Consider the following 24,805-nt stretch of genomic DNA (forward strand, 5'->3'; position numbering starts at 1 on the left):
CAGTCAGCCCTGAAGAACACGATGGCAGTGCAGCTTTTGCTCCACCACTCCAGGGTTTACAATGACAGATCGCAAAATCAACCATCCTTAGCCCCAGATAAGATTGGACTTATCTGTAAGTCTGAACTAATGAGACTGATCCTAGTGAGACAAATCACTGACATAAGGGCAATGCAGCTCTGAGGTAAGGGAGCAAACATTCCCTAACTTTGAGGAGGCCTCCATGAGTGACACCCAACTGCAGGGTGCAGCACATGTCCCATTGGCACCGCTATGCCAGTGCTGGAAAGTAGTGACATAAGGATTAGGATTGTGTCCTAAGTAAGTTTGCACTGAATCAAGAAAAATGGATCACCATTTGCAATGCTGTAAAAGCGTGCTCTGCTGCATAGGATTGGACTGTGAGTGTGATAATTTAGAAAACGAATCCTGGTTGTTATCCTGTTAGGTTTCCCCTCGGTTTGCTCTTTCCACTCTAAGCCCATCTGGAAACTTAATCCACGTAGCCCCATGTTGAGGTTCTGTGTGCTTTGGTCTTTAGGTACTTGGCTCCTTCTGCTGGGTTTTACTAACTACTGTCACCAGTTTTGTCAAGCTGTCTCTCTGTGCCTGTCCAGCCAAGTGCAGCCATTCTTCTTCAGCCTGCTTGTTGTCTTTTTCGCTATACAGCCTTTCTCCATTTTGGTTAATTTGTTTTTCTTTGGGGTTTTTAATAAATGAATTCTATTTTGATTCCTTCCATGCTTAATCCATGGTTCACTGATAATTCAGTGGACTGTCACATCTGATTACTTGCAATGCAGTTGTGATTTGTTTTAATCAAAAACCATGAGGTTCTGTACTCCTGGGAGATGAGTTTTTTTTTTTCTAAATGGCCCCTCTCTGAATGGTTTCCTTAAACCAGGATTGTGGTAGCAGATAGATTGACTAGTTTCCCCAACTGACCCCGTAAATTGGTGAATTGGATAGAGGAGAGTGCTAACCATAGGGATTACCCCCTTGGTCTCTTGATACTTTAGCAGTCACTGAGGAACTCCCAAACAAAAGTAACCAGTTATGGAGGCAAAAAAGCAAGCAAGGGAGTGGCTGCTATCAGGTGTATTGTACAGAGTGTCACATGTAGGACTAGCTGCCTACTGGGCATCAGTTGTGGGTGTGCACTTGGCACAAAGAGCTCCTGGCTCCAGGAGAAGAAGTTCATTGCCATGACGCTTGATTGGAGAAGCTGAGGGAGCAGAGGTACATAAAGGGGACCTTCAAGGGATGTCACAGAGGTATCTGACAGCTCCCTTGCTGTCACAAAGAAGAGGGGGAAAGAAAACATTCAGAGGAAGAAAAAGGATTTATTCCTCAGAGGATGAACTGAAATCGTCCTGTGCCAAGGATACTCCAGAATGGGGATGAGTGGTTTGATCATTAGAAGTATGGATAAGTGGCTTGTTGGCAACCTTCAGTCTTGAAAGACTATGGTATCGCGCTCTGAATGGTGGTTCTGGAACAGCATCTAGTGTGGCTGAAAAGGCCAATTCGGGAATGACAATCCCTTCCACACTGGGAGCAAGTGCAGTCTGCCCCTGGTCTGTCTCCCTGGCTATGGGCCTTCCTTCTTTGCCTCTTAGCCTCAGACTGTTGGCCAAGTGTCTCTTCAAACTGGGAAATGCCATGCTGCACAGCCTGCCTCCAAGCGGGCCGCTCAGAGGCCAGGGTTTCCCACCTGTTGAGGTCCACTCCCAAGGCCTTCAGATCCCTCTTGCAGATGTCCTTGTATCGCAGCTGTGGTCTACCTGTAGGGCGCTTTCCTTGCATGCGTTCTCCATAGAGGAGATCCTTTGGGATCCAGCCATCATCCGTTCTCACGACATGACCGAGCCAACGCAGGCGTCTCTGTTTCAGCAGTGCATACATGCTAGGGATTCCAGCACGTTCCAGGACTGTGTTGTTTGGAACTTTGTCCTGCCAGGTGATGCCGAGAATGCGTCAGAGGCAGCGCATGTGGAAAGCATTCAGTTTCCTCTCCTGTTGTGAGCGAAGAGTCCATGACTCGCTGCAGTACAGAAGTGTACTCAGGACACAAGCTCTGTAGACCTGGATCTTGGTATGTTCTGTCAGCTTCTTGTTGGACCAGACTCTCTTTGTGAGTCTGGAAAACGTGGTAGCTGCTTTACTGATGTGTTTGTTTAGCTCGGTATTGAGAGAAAGAGTGTCGGAGATCGTTGAGCCAAGGTACACAAAGTCATGGACAACCTCCAGTTCATGCGCAGAGATTGTAATGCAGGGAGGTGAGTCCACATCCTGAACCATGACCTGTGTTTTCTTCAGGCTGATTGTCAGTCCAAAATCTTGGCAGGCCTTGCTAAAATGATCCATGAGCTGCTGGAGATCTTTGGCAGAGTGGGTAGTGATAGCTGCATCGTCGGCAAAGAGGAAGTCATGCAGACATTTCAGCTGGACTTTGGACTTTGCTCTCAGTCTGGAGAGGTTGAAGAGCTTTCCATCTGATCTGGTCCTGAGATAGATGCCTTCTGTTGCAATTCCAAAGGCCTGCTTCAGCAGGACAGCGAAGAAAATCCCAAACAAGGTTGGTGCAAGAACACAGCCCTGCTTCACGCCGCTTTGGATGTCAAAGGGGTCTGATGTGGAGCCATCAAAGACAACAGTGCCCTTCACTGTTCACAGTGCCCTTCACAGCCCACTCTGAGGAGTTGACACCAGTCATTGAGGAAAAGAGGAGAGCTCAAGCAGCAATCAAGGCCTGTCCCAGTGAGTGCAACCTGCAGGTCTTCCAAGCTGCTCGCAGCAAAGTCCAGCAGACTGCCAGGAGATGTGCTAACGACTACTGGCTCCAGCTCTGCTCCCAGATACAGATAGCAGCTGACACGGGCAACATCAAGGGGATGTATGATGGTATCAAGCAGGCCCTAGGTCCAACGCAGAAGAAAATTGCCCCTCTGAAGTCTGCCACAGGCGAGGTCATCCAGGATTGGGAGCAGCAGATGGAACACTGGGTGCAGCACTACTCTGAGCTATATTCCAGAGAAAATGTAGTCACCGAAGAAGCGCTGAACAACATTGAGTGCCTGCCTGTGTTGGAGGAGCTTGACAGTGAACCAACCCTAGAAGAACTTCACGTGGCCCTGGACTCCCTTGCCTTTGGCAAGGCACCAGGAAAAGACAGCATCCCTGCTGAAGTCCTAAAGTGCTGCAAAGAGATCATCATCACTGAGCTGCATGAAATCCTCTGTCTTTGCTGGAGAGAAGGTGGAGTACCTCAAGACATGAGGGATGCAAACATAATCACGCTGTACAAGAACAAAGGCGACAGGGGTGACTGCAACAACTACTGTGGCATCTCTCTCCTTAGTGTTGTAGGAAAGCTGTTTGCCCGAGTTGCACTAAAGAGGCTCCAGGTACTTGCAGAGAGTGTCTATCCAGAATTGCAGTGCGGATTCCGAGCCAACAGGTCCACCACTGATATGGTATTCTCCCTTAGACAACTGCAGGAGAAACGCAGGGAACAATGACAGCCACTCTTTATAGCCTTCATAGATCTCACGAAGGCCTTCGACCTGGTCAGCAGGGATGGCCTCTTCAAGATTCTCCCCAAGATTGGATGTCCACCCAGGCTCCTCAGCATCATCAGATCCTTCCACAAGGATAAGTGGATTTGTAAGGAATAATAATAATAATAATAATAACTAGGTATTTATATACCACCTTTCTGGTCATCGGATTACTCCTCTGACTTTATTCAAGGCACTTTACATAGGCAGGCATTTCTAAATCCCTCAAGGGGATTTTTACAATCACAGAGTTTCTCTCTTTCAAGAACCAACAACATTTCAGAATGGATCTTCCTGGTTTGGTCTCACTTTTGGCCTCCAGTTCTCCCATGCAAGCTGACAAGCACCTCCATCTCTCACATGGAGGGCAGCCAAGACGCTTCTTGCTCACACCAAGAGCAGGTGGAATCACTCAGCTAGGCTTGTCAGCTGCTTCAAGGTCTCACCATTCTCAGCTGTTCAGGGAGCTGCCGGTGTCCTCGAACTGGTGACCTTCTGATGTTATCTTCGGGTTAACGGAGGCTCTACTCTCTAGACCAGAGCTCCTGTCCAAGGAAGTGGCCATTGCATCAGATTCTAGCACATGAAATAGTTTTCCCTTACAATGAATTTGTACCAGGAGCTCAACTAGAATGTCTACTACATGGGAGAAAAGGCATTGCCATTTCTGGAAGGATGACTGGGTTCACTCCATGGGAAATGTTTAACATTGAAAGGGTGGGCAGTAATCATTCTTCCAATATAAGGTCTCTGAATAGTTAGAAAAACTACTAGGTAAAAAATTCCACCAAGGAGAGCGCTGGACCCCACAGGTTCTAATTAAAAATCAATCCTACAGTAATGAAGAGACATGACAATCCACTGAATCATCCATAAACCTGGACCAATCAGACTATTATAGGGTCAATATAACTAGTTAATTAAAAGCCTCTGCAAAAGGGATTAAACAACATGGAGAAGGTAAGATGAGCAAGTTGAAGGAAAATGCCTCCATTTTGCTGGACAGCATTAAGAAAGTTTTCATCAAAAAGATCCAAAAACCATTAATGACCAGCATTTGGAGCTAAGATGATGCTCAGTCACACATCTCACCCCTTATGAAGAAGTTTGTACAGGGCTGAAGTGACACAGAAGCAGTTAGAGCTTCTAAGCAGAAAGCCCCAAGTTTAATCTACTTTTGTTACACAAAGACTCCCCAGTCCTTCTACTTGTGCTTGAGCATGTGGGTGGTCCTTGCTCAGCTCCCAATAAATAGGTGAATCACGTTACTGGGACAGAACCAACCACTTCCTGTAAGCCTGAAAATTTGTAGTGAGGCTATAATGATGTCATCATGTAACCCACAGGAATGTGTGGAAACTTACTGATCACTCCCTCCCACCTCTTGGATCAAGATAGACAGATTTGCTATGCAACTGCTAAACACACATCAATCTGAGAAGAGGCTAGTCATCTCAGAGGATAACAACAGCCAAATGCACAATCACATGTGTTCTCTTTCTCTCATTTGCTAATAATTCAGTTTCACACTGACAAAGGACATAGAATGCTGCAAAGTATGTGTCCCAGCACCTCCTGGTGAGTTAAAAACTTCTGAGTTGAAACTGTACAAAAATACAGAACAATAGGCACAAAATGGGAGGGGAGAAGAGGGGGAAATGGAAGGGATTCTTCACAGAACACACAGAGCACAAAGTCAGATTCACACTGACTTTGGAGTAGATATGCATAGGAGTGCACTGTGAGTTCCATATGTTAATGGTGCATCATGAGAAGTTCTTTAAATGAACCTGCAACATTCTGGCTCCAATTTTGGAGTAACTTGTGACACATCCCAAGATTAGAAAGTTAAGAACCTTTTCCTCTTTTCTAGAGTGCCTTCCTGCTGGACCAGCCATGCAGAACAAGGACCCCACCTCTGCTGCCTGTGCATTTCTCTTATTTCTCCTTCTCACCCCTGTCTCTCCAAACTGCCAGAAGGGCACAGCTGATGAATGCAAAAATACAGACTTTGTGCAAGGTGGTCACTTTGCCAGTAATGGTTTTGATATAACCAGGGCTTTTTTGTAATAGAACGCATTGGAACGGCGTTCCTGCACCTTTTTTTATGCAGTCCCCTGTAGGAAAAAATGAATGGAGCCCTATGGAAAGTGAAAGTGAGCCGTAGCTCGTGTTTACTCACAAGTAGGCGTACTTGCCATAGTCCGTCAGAAAGGGCAAGCTGAGAGGACTCCAAGGACTTCAGAATGGTCCTGATCCAATGAATGCAACCCCCAAAAACACAAAGGGAGAAGGAGGTCCCTGCCTCCCTCCCAGCTGCAGTCTATTGAGCCGTATGGAAAGCAAGCAGCCTCACGTCGCATTTACTCTTTACTTGCGAGTAGGCAGACGTGCCTTGGCTGTTGGTCAGGCCAGGCAAAGGGGAATATGAGGACACCAGAATGGTCCCGATCCCATGGAGCTGGAGATATTCCAGAAGGCAGCCTCTTGCCCCCCCCCCTAAAAAGGACAAAAAAGAGGCTTCAGGTGGTAAGGGGAAAGTTTTCTATTTTGCACTTACAAAGCCAGGAGGGTCTTTTTCTTGATATGCCTGAAATAGAAGAACTTTAAACTGGGCACTGGGGAGGACTGGAAATCTCACTGATTCTTTTTTGGGGGGTTATTGCAGGCAGGCTACAGAGTAAGCTCCATTGACCACTATGGGACTTACTTCAGAGTAGACATGCATAGGATTGGGCTCACAGGCTGCAATCCTACCCACACTTTCCTGAGAGTAAGCCCCATTGACCACAATAGGACTTCAGAGTAGATTCACTTGGTGGAACAGGACTGGCTCCCCCTTATTTAATTATTTCTTTTAATTTAATTATTTATAATTATTTATTTTAATTTGCTTGATGGTGTCACTTCTGGCCATGACATCACTTCCAGTGGGTCCTGGACAGATTGTCATTCTAAAAAGTGGGTCCCGGTGTGTATTGGAATCTCGGTAGATCTGGAAAGGAGGTAGGCTGTGGTGTCAGCAGTGGCCCCTTTAAGAGTAAGGCCTAGGCTTCCAGGGAGTGTGCTGCACAGCTGCAGCCACTTGAAAGCAATAGGGCCTCAGGGATATAAGCACCTGAGGCAGGAAGGGTTTGTGGGCAGCAGAAGGAAGAAAGCTTGAGGCAGGGGAGAATGGATTAATGGACTAAGGAATTGATGGCTAGTGGACTGATTGGTGAATGGACTTTGGAGACACTGGAGTTTGGTGTGTGGCTGCTGTGCCTAAGACCTGCTGAGGACCAAGGGTCTGCTGTAGTGGTGGGAGGCTGCAAGCAGGAGAGAGGACCTCTGCAGGTTGAACAGGCTAGCTACCCTGGAGGTGTGGTCCAGCAGGACAGAACCAGGGTCATTTGTTGGGGGAAAGAAGGGAAGCTAATTTGCTTAAAGTGGGCATAATTCTCCAGGCAGAGCTTGGCCTTGGAATCTGGCAAAACAGATAAAAGTTTGAGAACTGCTGCCATAAGTTGTTAGTAAGTTGACACAGGGGTGTGTGTGACTACAAGTTTTCAAAATCACTAAAATCAGAATTTGGAGGAACAATACTATCATGTTTTATATCAATCTATGTGTAATTTCATGCAGAATGCAATGAAACAAACCACTTTGAAATATCTGTGTTCTAACAAAAGGTACAACCAATAAACCAGTGGGGGCAGGGTGATGGGGCATTGCCCTGCCCACTGCATGGGGTGATGCACAGGCCTCCCGCACTGGGTGAGGCGAATTCTAGTGACGCTACTGGGGTGCTGATTCCAAAAATGGCATCAGTTTTCCCCTATCATTTCTAGTTTTGGAAATATGGCATAGTCTTGTTAGTGAATGGTTCAAGGAGCTTCCTCATGAGGAAGCCTATGCTATGGCCATTTTTGGAATCAGCAACCCAAATTCATAAAAAAAAACCACCATAAATTTTGATAAAATGTTTTTCTGACCCTCAGTTTTGCAAGTCTTTGATATAGATTAAAGATCGTCCTAAACTATTTCTTGCCAACGGCAAAGAGTGGTTAACTTGATAACTGTAGGCACAGTGTATTTTAGTGCATTTTACATTAGAACAGTGTTTCTCAAACTGTGGGTCGGGATCCACTAGATGCTGTGCCAGAACCACCATTCAGAGTGCGATACCATAGTCCTTCGAGACTGAAGGTTGCCAGCTAAGGGTCGAGACCCACTAGGTGGGTCATGAGCCAATTTCAGGTAGGTCCCCATTCATTTCAATATTTTATTTTTAATATATCTGTATTCAATAGTGTTGAATGCCTTTTTGTTATCCTCTGTACGTGTTAATCATGTGTTGTCTAGTTGTATCTTATTACCTATTTCTCCAATTAAAAATGGTTTAAAAATAAATAAATAAATAAAAGATTAACAAGTTGTTAGTTCCTGCACCTATACACACACACACACACACACAAAGCACTGGATATAACTGAACTAACTGTGAGGGAGAGGTATTGGGCAGATGTGGATCAGTGGAAAACTCCTCATGGGGGGCGCACCTTGTGTGAGAATCCCTTGCTGGAAGGAAAGCCACTCCAGAGGCTTCCCTTGATCATCAATGACTGGAAAACCCACATTTCATGCCAACAGAAAGTGTACACTCAGTGCAGGAGTCAGTCATTGCTGTGGCTGAGACACTGACAGAAATGTGAGTGAAAAATGACTGGAGGAACGAGCTGGACGTGAAGATCAGCCCCGGTGCAAAGATCCAGTGGGCTTTCGCGGGATTGCATTCCAAGATGACTCAAGACTGCCTAAAGAAGAGTTCACAGGACAAGTATATTTTTCTTCTCCATCACATCACCTGCTCATACTACAAGTGAGGAAGGCAAGGGGGAATGCAGGGTTCTGGAGTGGGAGGCGGGCAGGGCTGGAGTTGATTCTCCTTGCTGTGTTTGAGCAAACTGAACGGAAACATGAATGATCTGCTTTTAAAACCATCAGAAATTTCTAGAGTCTTGTTGCCAAGTGCTGGCACTTCTGTGCACTTTTGTTTCAATGAACTGTGAACATCCATAGCATGCCAGCTTTTTTACTATTATTATTATTATTAATAAAATAATAATAATAATAATAATAATAATAATATTATTTTGGCATGGTGAGGAAGGTAATGATCCTTGGGAAGGGGGGGAATCACTCTGAACCAGGGGAGGGACTCAGTTGGCCAGTGCTTATAGAGTCAGGTAAGTCATGTCTAGAGCACAATCACTTTGGGTGGAGAGTACCAAACACCACACAACTACTTTTACGGCATAATCCTAATCTTACCTTCCAGCCTAGAGTGTCGCAAACAAGCCATAAAGCATGTTTGTGATGATTCAGCACTGTATCCGAAGCTGCAGCAGATGGAGCAAGGAAGTGCTGGTGCATGCGGGGCAGGAGCAGGGGAAGGAGTGGATCAGGCCCTGGAGGAGGCAGGACCAGCTAAGCTGACTTACACTGTATCTTATTCCCCTTCCCAAGCTTTATCCCCACCTTTGCGTGTGCATGTTAACATTTAAAAGCACAGCAAGTAACACTTGGGAGTATTCCCAGATTCAGAAGAATCTGGTTGACTACATTTGGAAATAAAGTGCTGCACTAGGTGGACCTCCGGGCCATCTCATTTGACAAAGCAATCTTATGGTCATCTCAGAATTGCAGAGTTTTTGATAACTCAAAAATAGTATCATGAGCACAAGCCCATAATGAGCAATATAATTCCATTTCAGCTCTTCTTGTTCCTATTGCAGATTCAGTATCAGCAAAGTCTGGTTGCTTAGTGACCACTTTGAACACAGTGTGAAGAATCTCCCCGAAAAGTATGAACCCAGCTCAAATTTAAAATATCTCAACCTCATTAGAACCTATGGGACTCACTTTGGAACAGAGCTGGACTTGGGAGCACATGTCAGGTACCTGACAGCTGTTCCAGTGTGCAAGGCAATGCTGGAGGGCATTAGTGTCTCTGAGATAAGCCACTGCCTGGCAATTGATGTGGGTATTGCTTTCGGTTTAGATGGAGTGACCAACGGCCCAGACTTCCAGACGTGTGAAGAGAAGAAAAACACAATTTATTCTTTCTGTTAACCAAATTAGAGAGGAGAGGTGGAGTGGCAGGCTTTCTTCAAATACCACCAAAGAGTGGCTGGAAAGTGCAAAATTCAGGCCTGCCTTGCTTTCCTACTCCCTACAGCCACTCTATACCTTGGTGGATAAAGTTGGAGAGAGGGCTTGCAGCAGGCACTAAGCGAGTATGTGAAAGAAAGAGCTCTGTGGAGGAACTGCAACCAGCCTTGCCCACCAGAATCCCAGCCTAGCGCCAGTGACTTCTGTTCTTGTGAGTGTTCTGATAATAACTTCACCACCTCCATGTGCTGTTCACAACAGCGAGGCCTGGCCAAGCTGATGGTGACAACTGAATGTGCTGAAAACTTGTGGGGGGACTTCATCACACGTTCTGATGGCTACGTCACAGTGTTCTTCCAAAGGAGGGAAATGTGCACACACACTGTGTGGAACAACAACAACCCAACGTGGAATGGCACCTTCAAATTGGGAGTTATCCAACTCCATAAAGAGTTCAGCAAGCTAAACTTGGAAGTCTGGGATGAGGACTCTGGATGGAATGATGACCCTCTGGGCTCATGCACACTAAATGTGGAACCCTGGAGATATGAGTCCCAGTCCTGTCATTTGTATCACGGGCACCTGCATTTTAAGTACCGCTTGGTCTGCGGTCCCCACCTGGATGGTCCTTCCTGCAACCATTATGCTTCTCTGTTACCTAACATTATTATTATTATTATGAGTCTTATTAACATTATTAAAATGCTTATCTACCACTTTTCAACAAAAAGCTGTTTGCAGAATGGATTACATAGCCAAACCAATAAAAAAAATATATAAACTATGAATGTATCATGTCATGTCAGACTGAAAGGGCAAAGCAGCACCTTTGAAGCAAAAGGCTCCCTGAAGAAGAAGCCACTGAAAGTTTCAAGCATGTTTGGTATCAGCCCTTTCTGTAGGTGCACAACCTGCCTTTCTCTTCAACAGCGACTGTTTAATTTGCCCCCACTGTAGCAATTGCCAATCAGAGATTCAGCTTGCGTAGTTAATGGCACACAATACATTTTCTTACACCCCAATTCTATCCCCTACCAGCAGCATCAATGCAGTTGCACCAAAAATGCATGCGCTGCATCCAGTTGTCGAGGGGACAACCTGAGGGCAAATGGGAGGTAAATATAAAACCTATGTACTTAAGACCTAATAAGCCCTGGGAGCACCTATGGGTCTCCCTGCACATACACCACCATTTTTGGTGACATGTGTCCAAAAAGAGAAAAGGGGCTCAGAGGTTTGAAATGGAGGGGGTAAGAACTGGCATGTGGCATTGCCCCCAAATCCACCTCTTCCCACCAATTGCACTTTCACCAATCCTCCACCTGACGTAGCCACTGCACCATGCAGGGCCTGCTTTAGTTCAATGTGGTCACTGTTGTTGCATCAGCCGCATTCTGGATGGGGACCGTCCATGATTAGCTACATCTTGTTTCAACTACAAATTCTAAACATGTCAACAAATCACATCTTGAGAGTGCATGATTTTTGAAAACACAAAGTTGCTGATAGGGGTCTTCGATCTCAGCTTCTTTCACCAACGTCATTGTAAACACTGTCCAGGATGGTTCTCATGTCCAGCCTTCGTGGGTCATCTGGCAGAGCCCCTGACAGTTGGTGGTCTTTGACACGGCCTGACTGGGCCCATCGCCGGGTGGCCTATGCACCTCCACATTGTTTTCTGCTTCTTGGAATGGCCCTGAGAACAAGGGGGGCAGTTTACACGGCATATTTCCGTTGATGAAGATGAAGTTCCATCTTCACCCCTTTGGCTCCACTACTGGACAGCCCCATTCCTGCCAGATAACAGGCCAAAAGGTTGCCATGCAGCCACAGCCTCAGTGAGTGGCAGGGAGAGGAGACTCCCTTCAGGATCAGGACCTGTGAAGGAAGCAGTACTTACACCAGGGCAAGTGCAGGGAGGATCAGTGTACACAGAGGTGCCTGTGTATAAATGTTCCCCAATAGTAGTTGAGGAGCTCAGTAAAGTATAGACATCCACCCTGTGAGGTGGCTGCCTGTGATCTCTGGGAGGAGAAGGCAGGAAGAGGAAGCCTGGTGGCTATTATCCTTGTCATCCTACATGCCTTTCAAAGTCTGTAAGGGTCAAACGGAGAGTCCCATTGCTCAATCTACCCTTGTGGGCTTTAAAGTTGGCAGGAGGTGAGGGGGTTGCCTCAGTTCACCCTCTCATGCTGAATCCCCTACAGAGTCTGCATGGGTACAAGCAGGACCTGGATGGCTGCTTGGGGCCCCACCAACACCATGCCAAAGGACTTCATTGTTGAACTCCAAAAGGGACTGTGAAGATCTCCAAAAGGATATCTAAACTGGGGACATGGGCAGCAAAAGGGCAGGTGTGTTTCAGTGTAAGTAAGTGTAAAGTGATGGATTGAGAACAAAACGGCTAATATTATAATGCCATTGTACAAATCGATGGTAAGGCCACACCTGGACTATTGTGTCCAGTTCTGGTTGCCGCATCTCAAAAAAGACATCGTGGAAATGGAAAAGGTGCAAAAGAGAGCGACTAAGATGGTTACGGGGCTGGGGTACCTTCCTTACGAGGAAAAGCTATGGCGTTTGGGCCTCTTCAGCCTAGAAAAGAGGCGCCTGAGGTGGGACATGATTGAGACATACAAAATTATGCAAGGGATGGACGGAGTAGATAGAGAGATGCCCTTTACACTCTCACATAACACCAGAACCAGGGGACATCCACTAAAATTGAGTGTTGGGAGAGTTAGAACAGACAAAAGAAAATATTTCTTTACTCAGCGTGTGGTTGGTCTGTGGAACTCCTTGCCACAGGATGTGGTGATGGCGTCTGGCCTGGACGCCTTTAAAAGGGGATTGGACAAGTTTCTGGAGGAAAAATCTATTACGGGTTACAAGCCATAATGTGTATGTGCAACCTCCAGATTTTAGAAATGGGCTATGTCAGAAGGCCAGATGCAAGGGAGGGCACCAGGATGCAGGTCTCTTGTTATCTGGTGTGCTCCCTGGGGCATTTGGTGGGCCGCTGTGAGATACAGGAAGCTGGACTAGATGGGCCTATGGCCTGATCCAGTGGGGCTGTTCTTATGGATATTGGGGCAAGAAATCAAAATACTACATATACACTGATGTATTCTGAGCTGTCTGTGACAGATCATGAGAGAGGTCTTGGGGTACTGGTGGAGAGGTAAATGAAAGTGTTGACCCAGTATGCAGCAACTGTGAAAAAGGCCAATGCCGTGCTCAGGATCATTTTAAAAAGGACTGAGAATAACAACAACAACAACAACAACAACAACTTTATTTTTATCCCACCTTTCTCCCCGAAGGGACTCAAGGCGGCTTACAACAGATTAAAAACATAATTTAAAACAAATAAAAACATATTAACATATATCATAAAAAAAAGCAGTCAGATAAAAAATAGGTAAAAAGAGCATGGAGCAGCAGCAAATCATAAAAGAATCAGGCCTGTAAAAAATATTAAAAGATGTTAAAAAGGCCGAGAACTCAGAAGGCTTGTTTAAACAGAAGGGTCTTCAGGCCTCGCCGAAAGGTCTCAAGAGAGGGAGCCATTCTTAAGTCAAGGGGAAGGGAGTTCCATAGCGTTGGTGCCACTACTGAGAAGGCCCTATTTCTTGCCGCCACCCCACGTACCTTCCTAGGCGGCGGCACTTGTAAAAAGGCCTTCTCTGATGACATGAGAGGACGAGCCGGATTGTACGGGAGTAGGCGATCTCTAAGATACCCTGGCCCAGAGCAGTATAGGGCTTTAAAGGTCAAAACCAGCACCTTGAATTGGGCCCGGAAACGAATGGGCAGTCAATGCAGCCGCTGGAGAAGTGGACTGACAGGGTCGAACCGCCTACCTCCAGTAACCACACGGGCCACCGCATTCTGCACTAGTTGCAGTTTCCGAACCGTCTTCAAGGGCAGCCCCACATAGAGCGCGTTACAGTAATCTAACCTTGATGTCACCGAGGCATGGATCACCGTGGCCAGGTCTGCACGATCCAAGTACGGCCGCAGCTGGGGCACCAGCCGAAGCTGAGCGAAGGCCCTCCCTAGCCACAGCCGCCACCTGGGCGGACCCCCAAGCTGCGGACCTGCTCCTTCAGAAGGAGTACAACCCCATTCAGCTCAAGCCGATAGTCCAGCACCTGCATCGAGGATTTCTAAACCAGGAGAGCCTCTGTCTTATCCGGATTTAATTTCAGCTTGTTAGCCCCCATCCAGATCCTCACTGCCTCCAGACAGCGCTCCACCCTGGAATCTGGAGAAAAGGATAGAGCTGGGTGTCATCCGCAGATTGATGGCACCCCACTCCAAATCCCCGGATGATCTCTCCCAGCAGTTTCATGTAGATGTTAAATAGCATGGGGGACAGAATTGAGCCCTGTGGCACCCCGCACCTCAAGGGCCAGGGTGTCGAACAGGCATCCCCCAGCACCACCATCTGGGACCGATCCTCCAAGTAGGAGCGGAACCACCGCAAAACAGTGGCTCCAACTCCCAACTCAGCCAATCGGCCCAGAAGGCTACCATGGTCGAAGGTATCGAAAGCCGCTGAGAGGTCCAGCAGGACCAACAGGGACACACTCCCCCTGTCCAGTCCCCGGCGTAGGTCATCCACCAAGGCGACCAAGGCGACTAAAATGATCAATATTATTATGTCTTACCAGCAATACAGGAAATTGCTGGTAAGGCCATATCTGGAGTATTGTGTCCCATTCTGCTTACCACATCACAAAAAGATATACAGGTGCAACCTATTTATCCACGGATTTTTTTATCTGAAGATTTGTCTCACTGAGAATGGGGTGGCAGGAACTGAAAGTCGAACACACCTTTGCCTCCTTTGCCCTGGTGTCTCTTTCCAGGCTCAGTTTACAGGCAGCCCAAAACACTGCAAAAAGGATTCACCTCGCACAGGCAGGGAACAATAAGACTCCTGGAGCCCCTGAGCTAGCCAAGGCTGAAGAGGGGAAGGGGGGGAAACCTCTGTAGCCAGAACACATGCAGCAAGCTGGAGCGCTCTCTCTCACTCACACACACAGGGGCAGGTGTGGTAGCAACAGAGGGGATTGCTTTAAAAAACCCAGGGAGTGTTTCCCAATTCCCCCCCTCCCCCCCAGGCTTAGATGTTGCATGCTCTCCATGCTCCAGCCTACGGAAACAAAGCAGCCCAGCAAGTCTTCCCAGCAAGCCAAAGCATGAGATTTAGGCTACAATCTGATCCACACTTTCCTGGGAGTAAGCCCCATTGACTAGAATGGGACTTACTTCTGAGTAGGCAAGCATAGGCCTGGGCTCTCAGGCTATAATCTGATCCACATTTTCCTGGGAGTAAGCCCCATTGACTACAATGGGGCTTACTTCTGAGTAGAAATGCATTGGACTGGACTCTTAAAAACTCAGCATCCCACCTGTGAAAGAAGCGCGGACAGCTGGCAACGGGGAGGGCTGAGTACGGAGCAGAGGAGGGGGAGGCAATTGAGAACTGCTGCCTTAATTTCCTTCCAGCCCAAGTGTCAGGCTGCAGCGTATTTGTATAACTCTATGGAATTTCGCACAACACGTTTTTTCTTAATGGCACCGGGTCACGGAACAGAACTCATGTGCATAAATAGGCTCCACCTGTAGTGGAACTGGAATAGGTGCAGAAGAGAGTTACCGAAATGACTAGTGGGCTGGGGCAGCTCCCTTACAAGAAAATGCTACAGTGTTTGGGGCTGTTCAATTTAGGAAGAAGGTGCCAAAGGGGGACATGACTGAGAATTAAAATTATGTATGGGGTAAATGGAGGAAAGTTATTTTCCCTCTCACACAACATCAGAACCAGGGGACATTCAATAAAATTGAGTGGCAGGAGAGTTAGAACAGACAAAATGAAATATTTTAGCCAGTGTGTAATTAATCTTTGGAACTCCTTGCCATGGGACATTGTGATGGCACCTGGACTAGATGTCTTTAAAAGAGGATTGGGCAGATTTATAGAAGAAAAGTCCACCACACGTTACAAACCATGATGACTATATATGCAGCTTCCAGGGTTTAGAGGTAGTCCATCTTTGAATGCCAGATTCAAGGGAATGGCAACAAGATATAGGTATCCTGTTGTCTTGAGGGCTCCCAGAAGCACCTAGTGGGCTACTGTGAGATACAGGAAGCTTGACTAGGTGGGCCCTTGGCCTGATCCAGCAGGCCTCTTCTTATGTTCTTAGTGTTCCCCATGTTTTCTAGTTCATTGAATTCTATGCTGTCTTTGAGGTACATAACTACAACCATCTCCAATGTTCCACCTCCTTGACCTTGCTATATAGGTTATCTTCAGAATAACTGGATTCCACAGGTTCTTTCTGTTCCACCAGGTTTCTATTATGCCCACTCGATCTATGTTCTCATCCGCAACAAAACATTCCAGCTTCCCCATATTGGCTCAGAGCTTTTGTATTTGCATAAAAACATATATACACTGAGTCCAAATGTTGTTGGTATGTATCTTTTTTCCTATAATCTTTTGGTCACCATAGGCCAATCACATCTTACTATAGGTTCATTTTCTTTGAAATTGTACCCTGACTGTTTTGGGTGAGTCACCCACATCATAACGGGCAGCATGAGATGCTGCCCAGCTCCTGTTGATTTTCTTCCAAGAGTCACTTTACATGCTGCTCTATAACTTCTTCAGGTGAATCAAAAGTATCTGGTTCCAAGTCAGTTCAAATGGAGTCTGTATTTTTTATACAAGCTGAGTTTGTCCCTAGAAGCTCCTCAGTGCCTAACAAATCCAGAACCCCTTCTCCCAAGACTATAGACTCTTTTATGCATTCAGACCCCTGAACTCCATCTGTATAGCTGGCCCTGTGCATGGACTAGTTAGCATTTCTGAGAATACTAGCCATGATGACCTGAATGTCAGCAACCTATGTTAACAACCAAAATTTGGCTTCTACGGGCACAATTCTAACCCACTTTCCAGCACTAACATAAGGGCAATGAAGCTCCGAGGTAAGGGAACAAACATTTCCTTCTTTTGAAGAGGCCTCCATGAGTGCCACCCAACTGCAGGATGCAGCACATGTCCCATTGGCACAACTATGTCAGTGCTGGAAAGTGGGTTAGGATTTGGGTCTAAGTCTGGTAAATGTAGGTGGGTACCAACAGAGTGTCGTTTAAGAAAATTAGGTCTGCCTGCTAAAAAGTTTGGGAACCGCTGCCATAGAGCATGCTCACCAACCTATCCTAGTCTATATGGTAGCTAGAAGAGAGCCTTGCACAACTGACTGTACTGAAATTTGCAATAAGGTAGAGTGAAGATCATCACTATGTGTAACAAAGAGAGGAGGAACCCGGTGATTGTGCCAGCAACCATCTGAAGGCAGAGCTTCTTGTACACAAAGAAATTAGGATGGCTGGGGTGACAAGATGGGGACCAGTGTTTACAATGGAAAACAAAGGCAACAGTACCAAGGGATAAATGTGAGCAAAAGCAGTTAATTTATTCTGGATTTATCTCACTTGTGGTTGAGGAAAATGTAGTTAAGCCAAAGCCATTTTTAAAAAAAAATTTAAATTTGTGAGAGAATGGCCTTCATTAGTATAATTCACACAATATTTACATATTGTTCTTCCTTGGCTGAAAATGTCCTGCAAAGTCCACACAACCCTTACCTGCTAATCCTTCCTCCCAACATTAGTGGCATTTATGAACTATTACCCTGTTCAATGCTCCTTTCACCTCCTTGTTTCTAAGACTGTAGATCAAGGGGTTTAACATGGGTGTAAACACCCCATACAACATGCTCACCAGCCTATCCTGGTCAGGATGATAGCTGGAGGAGGGCCTTATGTAAGTGAAGATAGTTGTCCCATAGAAGAGGCACACCACCATGAGGTGAGAGGCACAGGTGGAGAAGGCCTTACGCTTCCCCTCAGCAGAGCGGATCCTAAGAATGGTAGAGATGATGTAGATGTAGGAGAACAGTGTGACTAGGAAAGCCCCTACACCAAAAATGCCTCCAACAATAAGCACAACCATTTCAGCCAAGTAAGTTGAAGCACATGATAAAGCCAGCACTGGTGGGATGTCACAGTAGTACTGATTGACTCTATTCGATTTGCAATAAGGAAGAGTGAAGGTTAATACTGTGTGCAGCAAGGAGTTAAGGAAACCAGTAATCCACGTACCAGCAACCATCTGAAGGCAGAGCTTCTTGCTCATGATGACCGTGTACCTCAAGGGGTTGCAAATGGCTACGTAACGATCATAGGCCATGACAGCCAAGAGAAAAACCTCTGTCCCTGCCAGAGCTACCAGGAAGTAAAGCTGCAGTATGCAGCCAACAAAGGAAATGGTGTTGCTCTCCGATAAGAGGTTTTCCAGCATTTTGGGCACTGTGGCCATGGGACAGGAAATGTCTAGCAAGGAGAGGTTGCTGAGGAAGAAATACATGGGGTTGTGCAAGTGGGAGTCTGCTCCTATGGCAAGAAGGATGATGCCATTTCCAAACAGGGTGATCAGGTAAATGAGCAAAAAGGCAGCAAAGAGGGAGAAGCGGATGGCTGGGAGATCAGAAAGCCCCATTAGAATGAATTCTGTCACGGTGGTGCTGTTCTCTATTTCTCTCCGAAGAGATGATCTCTCCTATGAGAAGTTAAGACAAGACAAGAATATTAAACACATTAAAGGTTGTAGGCATGAGCAATGAAGATCTCCTTTCGTTTCAGTTGGATTAGATAATTACATGGAGAATTCATCTATTAATTCATAATAGCTATGAATGGAAATTTACTTCCTCTGACTCTTCTGAATTCTGTATATATTTATACTCAGGTAAAATTACTTTTGCCTATTTGCATCTCACACACATATCCATCAGTAGTTCATATTATACCCTAATATTTACAAAACCCCAAATGTTTCTTACATGCCTGTGTCAAGAGGACTGTTGTTGCTTTAACTCCTCTATACAACATGAGGCTATATTAAAACCCATGCTGGATCTACTGGAGGACTAATTCTGTCTTGTTTCAATCTTGTTTCTTTTTGAGAAGCATCCGGCTAGCCATAGATGAAAAAGAAAAGATTCTCCCCCTTCCCCCATTTTTCACCCAGCAACCAGAACTGTCTCTATACAGTACACAGATGTTCTGTTTAGTTATCATGGGTAATAGCCAATAAGAGACCAGTTACCTTTTGAAGTCATTTAAGCCAATGGCCATCATCACATCTTATGGCTCAGTTCCATAAGTCAGTGTTGCCTGTGAGGATGGACTTTTTTTCCTTTGTTCTGATTTTACTGCTAATTTTTTTAAAATTGGATGACCACAACTTATCGTATCAAAGGGAGAATTTCATCAGGTTATTTCATTTGGCTGCTTCCTTCACAGTGCTCCACAATGCTATATTTCCTCAAGAGCAGTGACTACTCTCTCCAAAATGTTCTAATTTTCTTTGGATTTGAGTTGCATGTGTCAGCTCAGTTGTGAAAATGGATTTTCTGCACATAGGAAGCATAAATCAGCCCTTTCTCAGTCCACCATCTTTTTGGAGATTTTTTCAAGAGATTCTGAGAAATACAGAAACAAGGAATTGGGAGCTGTAACCCCACACCTTCTCAAGGTGTGAGCTTGAAGATGGAACTTTAGAAGATGGAACTTCTTTAAAATCAACCCTGATATTTTTACACTTTTGAAGATGGCAAGCAATAAAAAGGTCTAGGGATAAATTCTTCTATCACATCTCTAAAGCTCAGTCTTTCTTATGCCAGTGTGACTTTGTATGGGTTATGCAGCTACCCCAGTAAACATTATGCAAATGTGGCAAACTTCAAATAAGTTTCTATTTTTATGCAGTGTAAATGTTGAGAAACTTGTTTCTGCAAGAGCTTTCGTCCAGCTCCATCTTGCTGTCATCTAACCCTATCCTACAATTCTTTTGAGCATTATTTCCAGAATATTCTACATGTTATGCCCATGCTGTGTATTGCTGCTATTTATTACACTTGCTTGCTTCAGCTACGCTTGCTTGTATCTCAACATTTGCCATTTTTTAAACCCTAGGCCAGAGTATTCTAGTGGTTCTACAGAACAAATATCCAGTAATACTCACTTGAAATGACTGGAGTGTAGCCATGTCTCTGAAAGAGGGATGTGAAGAATTCTTGTCATGAAATCAAGGAGGGTCATTTGGTCCTCTGGCAACCCAGTGTTCATCTATAAATCTGTGCACTGAGAGCATGACGGAATAATTTTTCCCTAAGCAACCTCAGCAATGTCAGCAAACAACCGTATTTTTTCTGTGATGAGTGCTAAGACCAAAATCAGTGTGTGAATTCCCCATACAAGAAGGTACAGCTCCATGGGTAATCTTCATTCAAACTCCTGCTCCCTGTGGAGCTGCTACTACTTAGAGGAGCAAGGACTACATACAGAGAGGAGAATAGCAGACACTACAAGTGATTCAATCCCTGAAGAATTTGAACAACACGTTTGCCCTGGGGATTCAGGGTAGGCCTAATGTCCACACTTTTATGGAAAGTTTGCCTCCTTGCCACAGAATGCACTGACTGTACCCCTCCCCCATGTAGTCCCCCCACCCTTGCTGTTGTTCTGAATGCTGCTATGGGATTTACACAAACACCCTACACAGTAAACTGGTCCAGTAAGTAAACATATTTACACATTATCTCTGTTGTGTTGTATGCATTCCTTACTACCAAAACAGAACTAACACTTGTCCCAAGAAGTGTTTTAAACTTATTTATACTTACAAGTCTGGTATTATACCAGGCTCATAAGAGGTGGAGCTGATAGATAACACTTCAGGCCAGTCTTCCTGTGCCAAGCAATGCCCACAGCCACAGGTTTGCACAGTCCCCCAGGCCAAGCAGAGCCCACAACCACAGGTTTGCACAGAACCCCTGTACCAAGCAATGCCCACAGCCACAGGTTTGCACAGCCCCCCTGCACCAAGCAATGCCCACAGCCACAGGTTTGCACAGCCCCCCTGTACCAAGCAATGCCCACAGCCACAGGTTTGCACAGCCCCCCTGTACCAAGCAATGCCCACAGCCACAGGTTTGTGCAGTCCACCTGTGCCAAGCAATGCCCACAACCACAGGTTTGCACAGCCCCCCTGTACCAAGCAATGCCCACAGCCACAGGTTTGCACAGCCCCCCTGTACTAAGCAATGCCCACAGCCACAGGTTTGCACAGCCCCCCTGTACCAAGCAATGCCCACAGCCACAGGTTTGCACAGTCCACCTGTGCCAAGCAATGCCCACAACCACAGGTTTGCACAGCCCCCCTGTACCAAGCAATGCCCACAGCCACAGGTTTGCACAGCCCCCCTGTACCAAGCAATGCCCACAGCCACAGGTTTGTGCAGTCCCCCAGGCCAAGCAATGCCCTTGTTGGAAGGTATCAAGGACTGTTAGTTATGGTATAGAATGCTTACCTGAAATGTAAACAGCATGGTTTTGAGAGCAAAGGAACAAATGGTTTCAGTTTTAAAAGGGTTTCGGTTTTTCCTACAAGTCAAACGGTTTGCTGAGACTGGGCAGCCTGCCACAAGATGTTCTCTTAGAACAATGTTGCTACATTTGAATGAAATCTTTGTCTTCAGAGCACAGAAAAAAAAATCTAGCAGTGTGAATTCAGCTTGAAGTTTTAACATTGCTTTAACGTCCAGTTTGAAGACTTTCAGAGCACTAGGCTGTGCACACAAATGCTAGAAAGCAAATCTTTACACCAGCTTTCATAGAAGGATATTGGTCAGCTTAGTTTCTTCATATTCCTTGTTTTTCATTTTGAAATCAGTTTTGGGGTACACATAAGTGTGACTAACAAATAGTAATATTTTAACTGAGTTTTAGTGATCTAACAGCATTAGAGGTTTAAGACAACATATCAAAAGCTACTTCCAGGTTCACAGCAAAGCAATTCCGGATTAACACATTGCAAAGGTCAGCTTCCCACAGAAAATGCAGAAGATAGCAGTTTCGTTGTTTTAGCAGAGCTCACAACCTTTTAGCAACAATTTTGTTGCATTTCACGGGCTGCACATGAAGGCCACAGTGGATCATGCAATGGTTATAGGTGAGGTAACTTGTAAGTGCAGTGCCATTGGCTAACTGCTGGGGGTATATTGTATATGATGGATGTATGCGATGGCCTATTATAAAACAACGGATGTTTTGAACCCACCAATGAATTGTCTCCAAATGTGTTTCAAGGAGGGAACCCCAGATTGTAATAAAAATCAGCTAAAGGAGGCGTTACACGCTTCTCTTCTTCCCACTTCTGGTGCAAGCAGTCTCCTTTGGGGTTTCTCTTCTCCCCATTTCTGATGCACACAGTCTCCTTTGGAGATGTGGATGGATTTACAATCTTTTGCTGATGGATTTACAATAAAAGCCTGGATTTGATCACCACTGTCTACTGAGTTTGCTTTGGTACCTGGGATTACAGTGCAACATCTGAGATCTCTTGTAACATCTAGGATCCCTTGTAACATCTTAGTTTTTGCACCTTGCAACACCCTCAACCATAGGTTTGCACAGTCCCCCTGTACCAAGCAATGCCCACAGCCACAGGTTTGCATAGTCTCCCTGTGCCAAGCAATGCGCACAACCACAGGTTTGCACAGTCCCGCTATGCCAAGCAATGCCCAGATATCAGCACATTTAAATTCTCTCTCACCCACCTCTCTCTCACCCCATTTCTGTCTGCAGTCTGAACATGCTCAATGTCTACATAGATCTTACCTTCCTTCTTGAAACTCTATCTCTTTGTCTCTCTTAATCTTCAGTGTTGTCCACCAACAAGAAGCAGTCAGCAGCAGGTCAGCATCTCTCTCAATGTTGTTGCCAACAAGAGATCAACTGTCCAAATACACCCTTTCTCAGTTAGGAACAGGTCAGGAAACAAATTCAATCATAACTTTTCTCTTTCAGCCAATCGGAACTCTTTCCCCCCAGGATACTTGTTGCCCCTTCTCCCTGAGGCAACTCCAGAGGTGCCTCCCTTACTGCTTGAAATGAATGAGCTGGATGTTGTCTCTGTTGCATATGTGCAGTAATTTCATTGCCTCCCCTGCTACTTTTACACAGCCAAGTTCCTTCATGCAGGTGTGGCAGCAGTTGCTTTATTTCTCTACACAGAGCTGAAACTGTTCTTCGATTGCTGATTCAGGCACCCTGACACCTTCACTGAAAGCCAATCTCCCTGGGTTTTTTTTTTGTTTGTTTGTTTGTTTGTTTTTTGGAAAGTAGCCATGATAGCAGCCAAACCTGACTGAGGCAATTCTGCCTGCTGCCTCCCCAGTAATTGCTGACACAGGCACCCTGTCTTTTTCCCACTGTAATGCAGCCATGATTGCAGCCTGACTGGCTGAAGGAGCTCTGCAAGTTGCCTCCATGTGTTGTAATGGGTGTGCACATGTACTGCTTAACTCCCTGAGGCTGCTGGATCTGAAAGGAACTGCATGGAAAGGCAATGTTCATTTCTTTTAACTTGTTGGTTCCTTATGCTTTATTTGTTTTTACTTGCTGCTGGGTCCGGTGAGGCTCTGCCTCCCCTAACTGCACATCACTGCCCTATACAGCATGCTCACCAGTCTATCCTGGTATGGATAGTGGCTGGAGGAGAGCCTGGCATAAGTGAAGATGATTGTCACATATGTTATGCAGGATTGACAGAGACCACTGAAACCAACATAAGTTCAAGGCTTTTATCATGAGGAATGGAACCTGAACCAAAATGACAATACCCTCTTTCCAGATTCCCTGATTGAGTGAGGACCTGAGGCACGCACTAGGCAGGCAGGAGGCAGCAAAGGCTTGAGGCAACTCCCTGGCTCTCTCAGGGGCTCCTTGCTGCAGCTCTGCTCTGCAGTTCCTTCTCTCCCAGCTCGCCTGGTGATCTTTCTTCCTCCACAGAGCTTGCTCTCCAAGGCTCCTCACAGCAGCTCTTCCCTGGTGGTCTATCTGCTCTCTGCTTGTGCTGTTGCAGGTTACAGGCAAGGATGAAACTGGACACCAGGAGGACTTCAAGGAAAACAAGCTTTATTCTTCTCAGCCGGCTGTGGTCCCAGTGGAATTGCTTCCAAAAGTCTGCAACCCAGAGCCTTTCAGCTCTTGGGTTGATATACACAAGCACTCTTATTGCAAAGCATTGACTGAACTTCTAATTGGCAGAAGGCAAAATTCAAACCTTGGATACAACTCTGATTGGCAGAAGGCAAAATTCAAACCCTGGATACACTTCTTGATTGGCGAACAGCACAGCAAGCAAGGGGCTTTCCATGCTTACAAACATTGGGCGTAAAGGTCAATTTAGCATATCTAAACATAACATAACAGACTCGAAGAAAGTTACACCAGAAAAAAGCCATGAAGTCTGCAAAAAGTCTTTGCTGTTCCTCCCTGTGTTGCTTATAGGGGGAACTGCAAGATGTACCCAGCCAAAGGTTAAGACATAGAAAAGATCCCATTAGTTCAGTAAGAATATACACATTAGGTTCCCAAAGGAAAACTAGACACTCCCGTGATTCCTTACTAAATAGCCTGCTAACAAGCACATGAAATGGAAAGCCCACAGAACCAGCTGCAATTCATTCTGATGTGGACAATATCTTTGATACTAGGTGAATCAGCAGTGTAAAGAGAAGTCCCCTGTGAGAGTGTTTCCGAATGAACACACACACACGGTTCTTTGGATTTTTGGAGAGGCAAACAAACAGGCGACAGGAGAATTCAAAGGACTTCTAACGTTTTACTCGTTTGCAAACGGGGCCTTCCACAAACACACACACACGTGGAGAGACCGTGAACAATTACAATGATGCTGGTTTTATAGGATAGACTAGGTAGGGGAGGGGGGACAAAAGAGCACACAAAGAGAGCAAAACACATCCATGGCAAGCATGGGAAAAACAACAGACCAACAGTCCCACAAACATTTGGCTTGGTTATCAGATCAACATCTTGATCCTCAGGATGTTCAGGAGGGCAATTCGATACGCATCGGCAATTTGTTTACAGATATATCCATTACAAAGGATCTGGTCCTCTATGCATCCCTTTTATTTGTT

The 24,805-nt window shown here is 45.7% G+C and overlaps 1 protein-coding gene and 1 pseudogene across 1 annotated transcript; one reads left to right on the forward strand and one right to left on the reverse strand.

Moving 5' to 3' along the window:
* Nucleotides 1–8,341: 8,341 nt before the first annotated feature.
* Nucleotides 8,342–11,998, forward strand: LOC136653511 (perforin-1-like; annotated as a pseudogene).
* A 5,405-nt stretch (nt 11,999–17,403) lies between these two features.
* LOC136653512 (olfactory receptor 5V1-like) lies at nt 17,404–19,845 on the reverse strand. The gene is made up of 2 exons (XM_066630405.1): nt 19,822–19,845; nt 17,404–18,354 (listed from the first exon to the last, which is right to left on the reverse strand). Exons 1-2 carry the CDS (start codon nt 19,843–19,845, stop codon nt 17,404–17,406), a joined length of 975 nt encoding a protein of 324 aa, XP_066486502.1.
* Nucleotides 19,846–24,805: the final 4,960 nt, after the last annotated feature.

The sequence above is a fragment of the Tiliqua scincoides genome, chromosome 5 (assembly GCF_035046505.1).
Source record: "Tiliqua scincoides isolate rTilSci1 chromosome 5, rTilSci1.hap2, whole genome shotgun sequence".
Classification (NCBI taxonomy): domain Eukaryota; kingdom Metazoa; phylum Chordata; class Lepidosauria; order Squamata; family Scincidae; genus Tiliqua; species Tiliqua scincoides.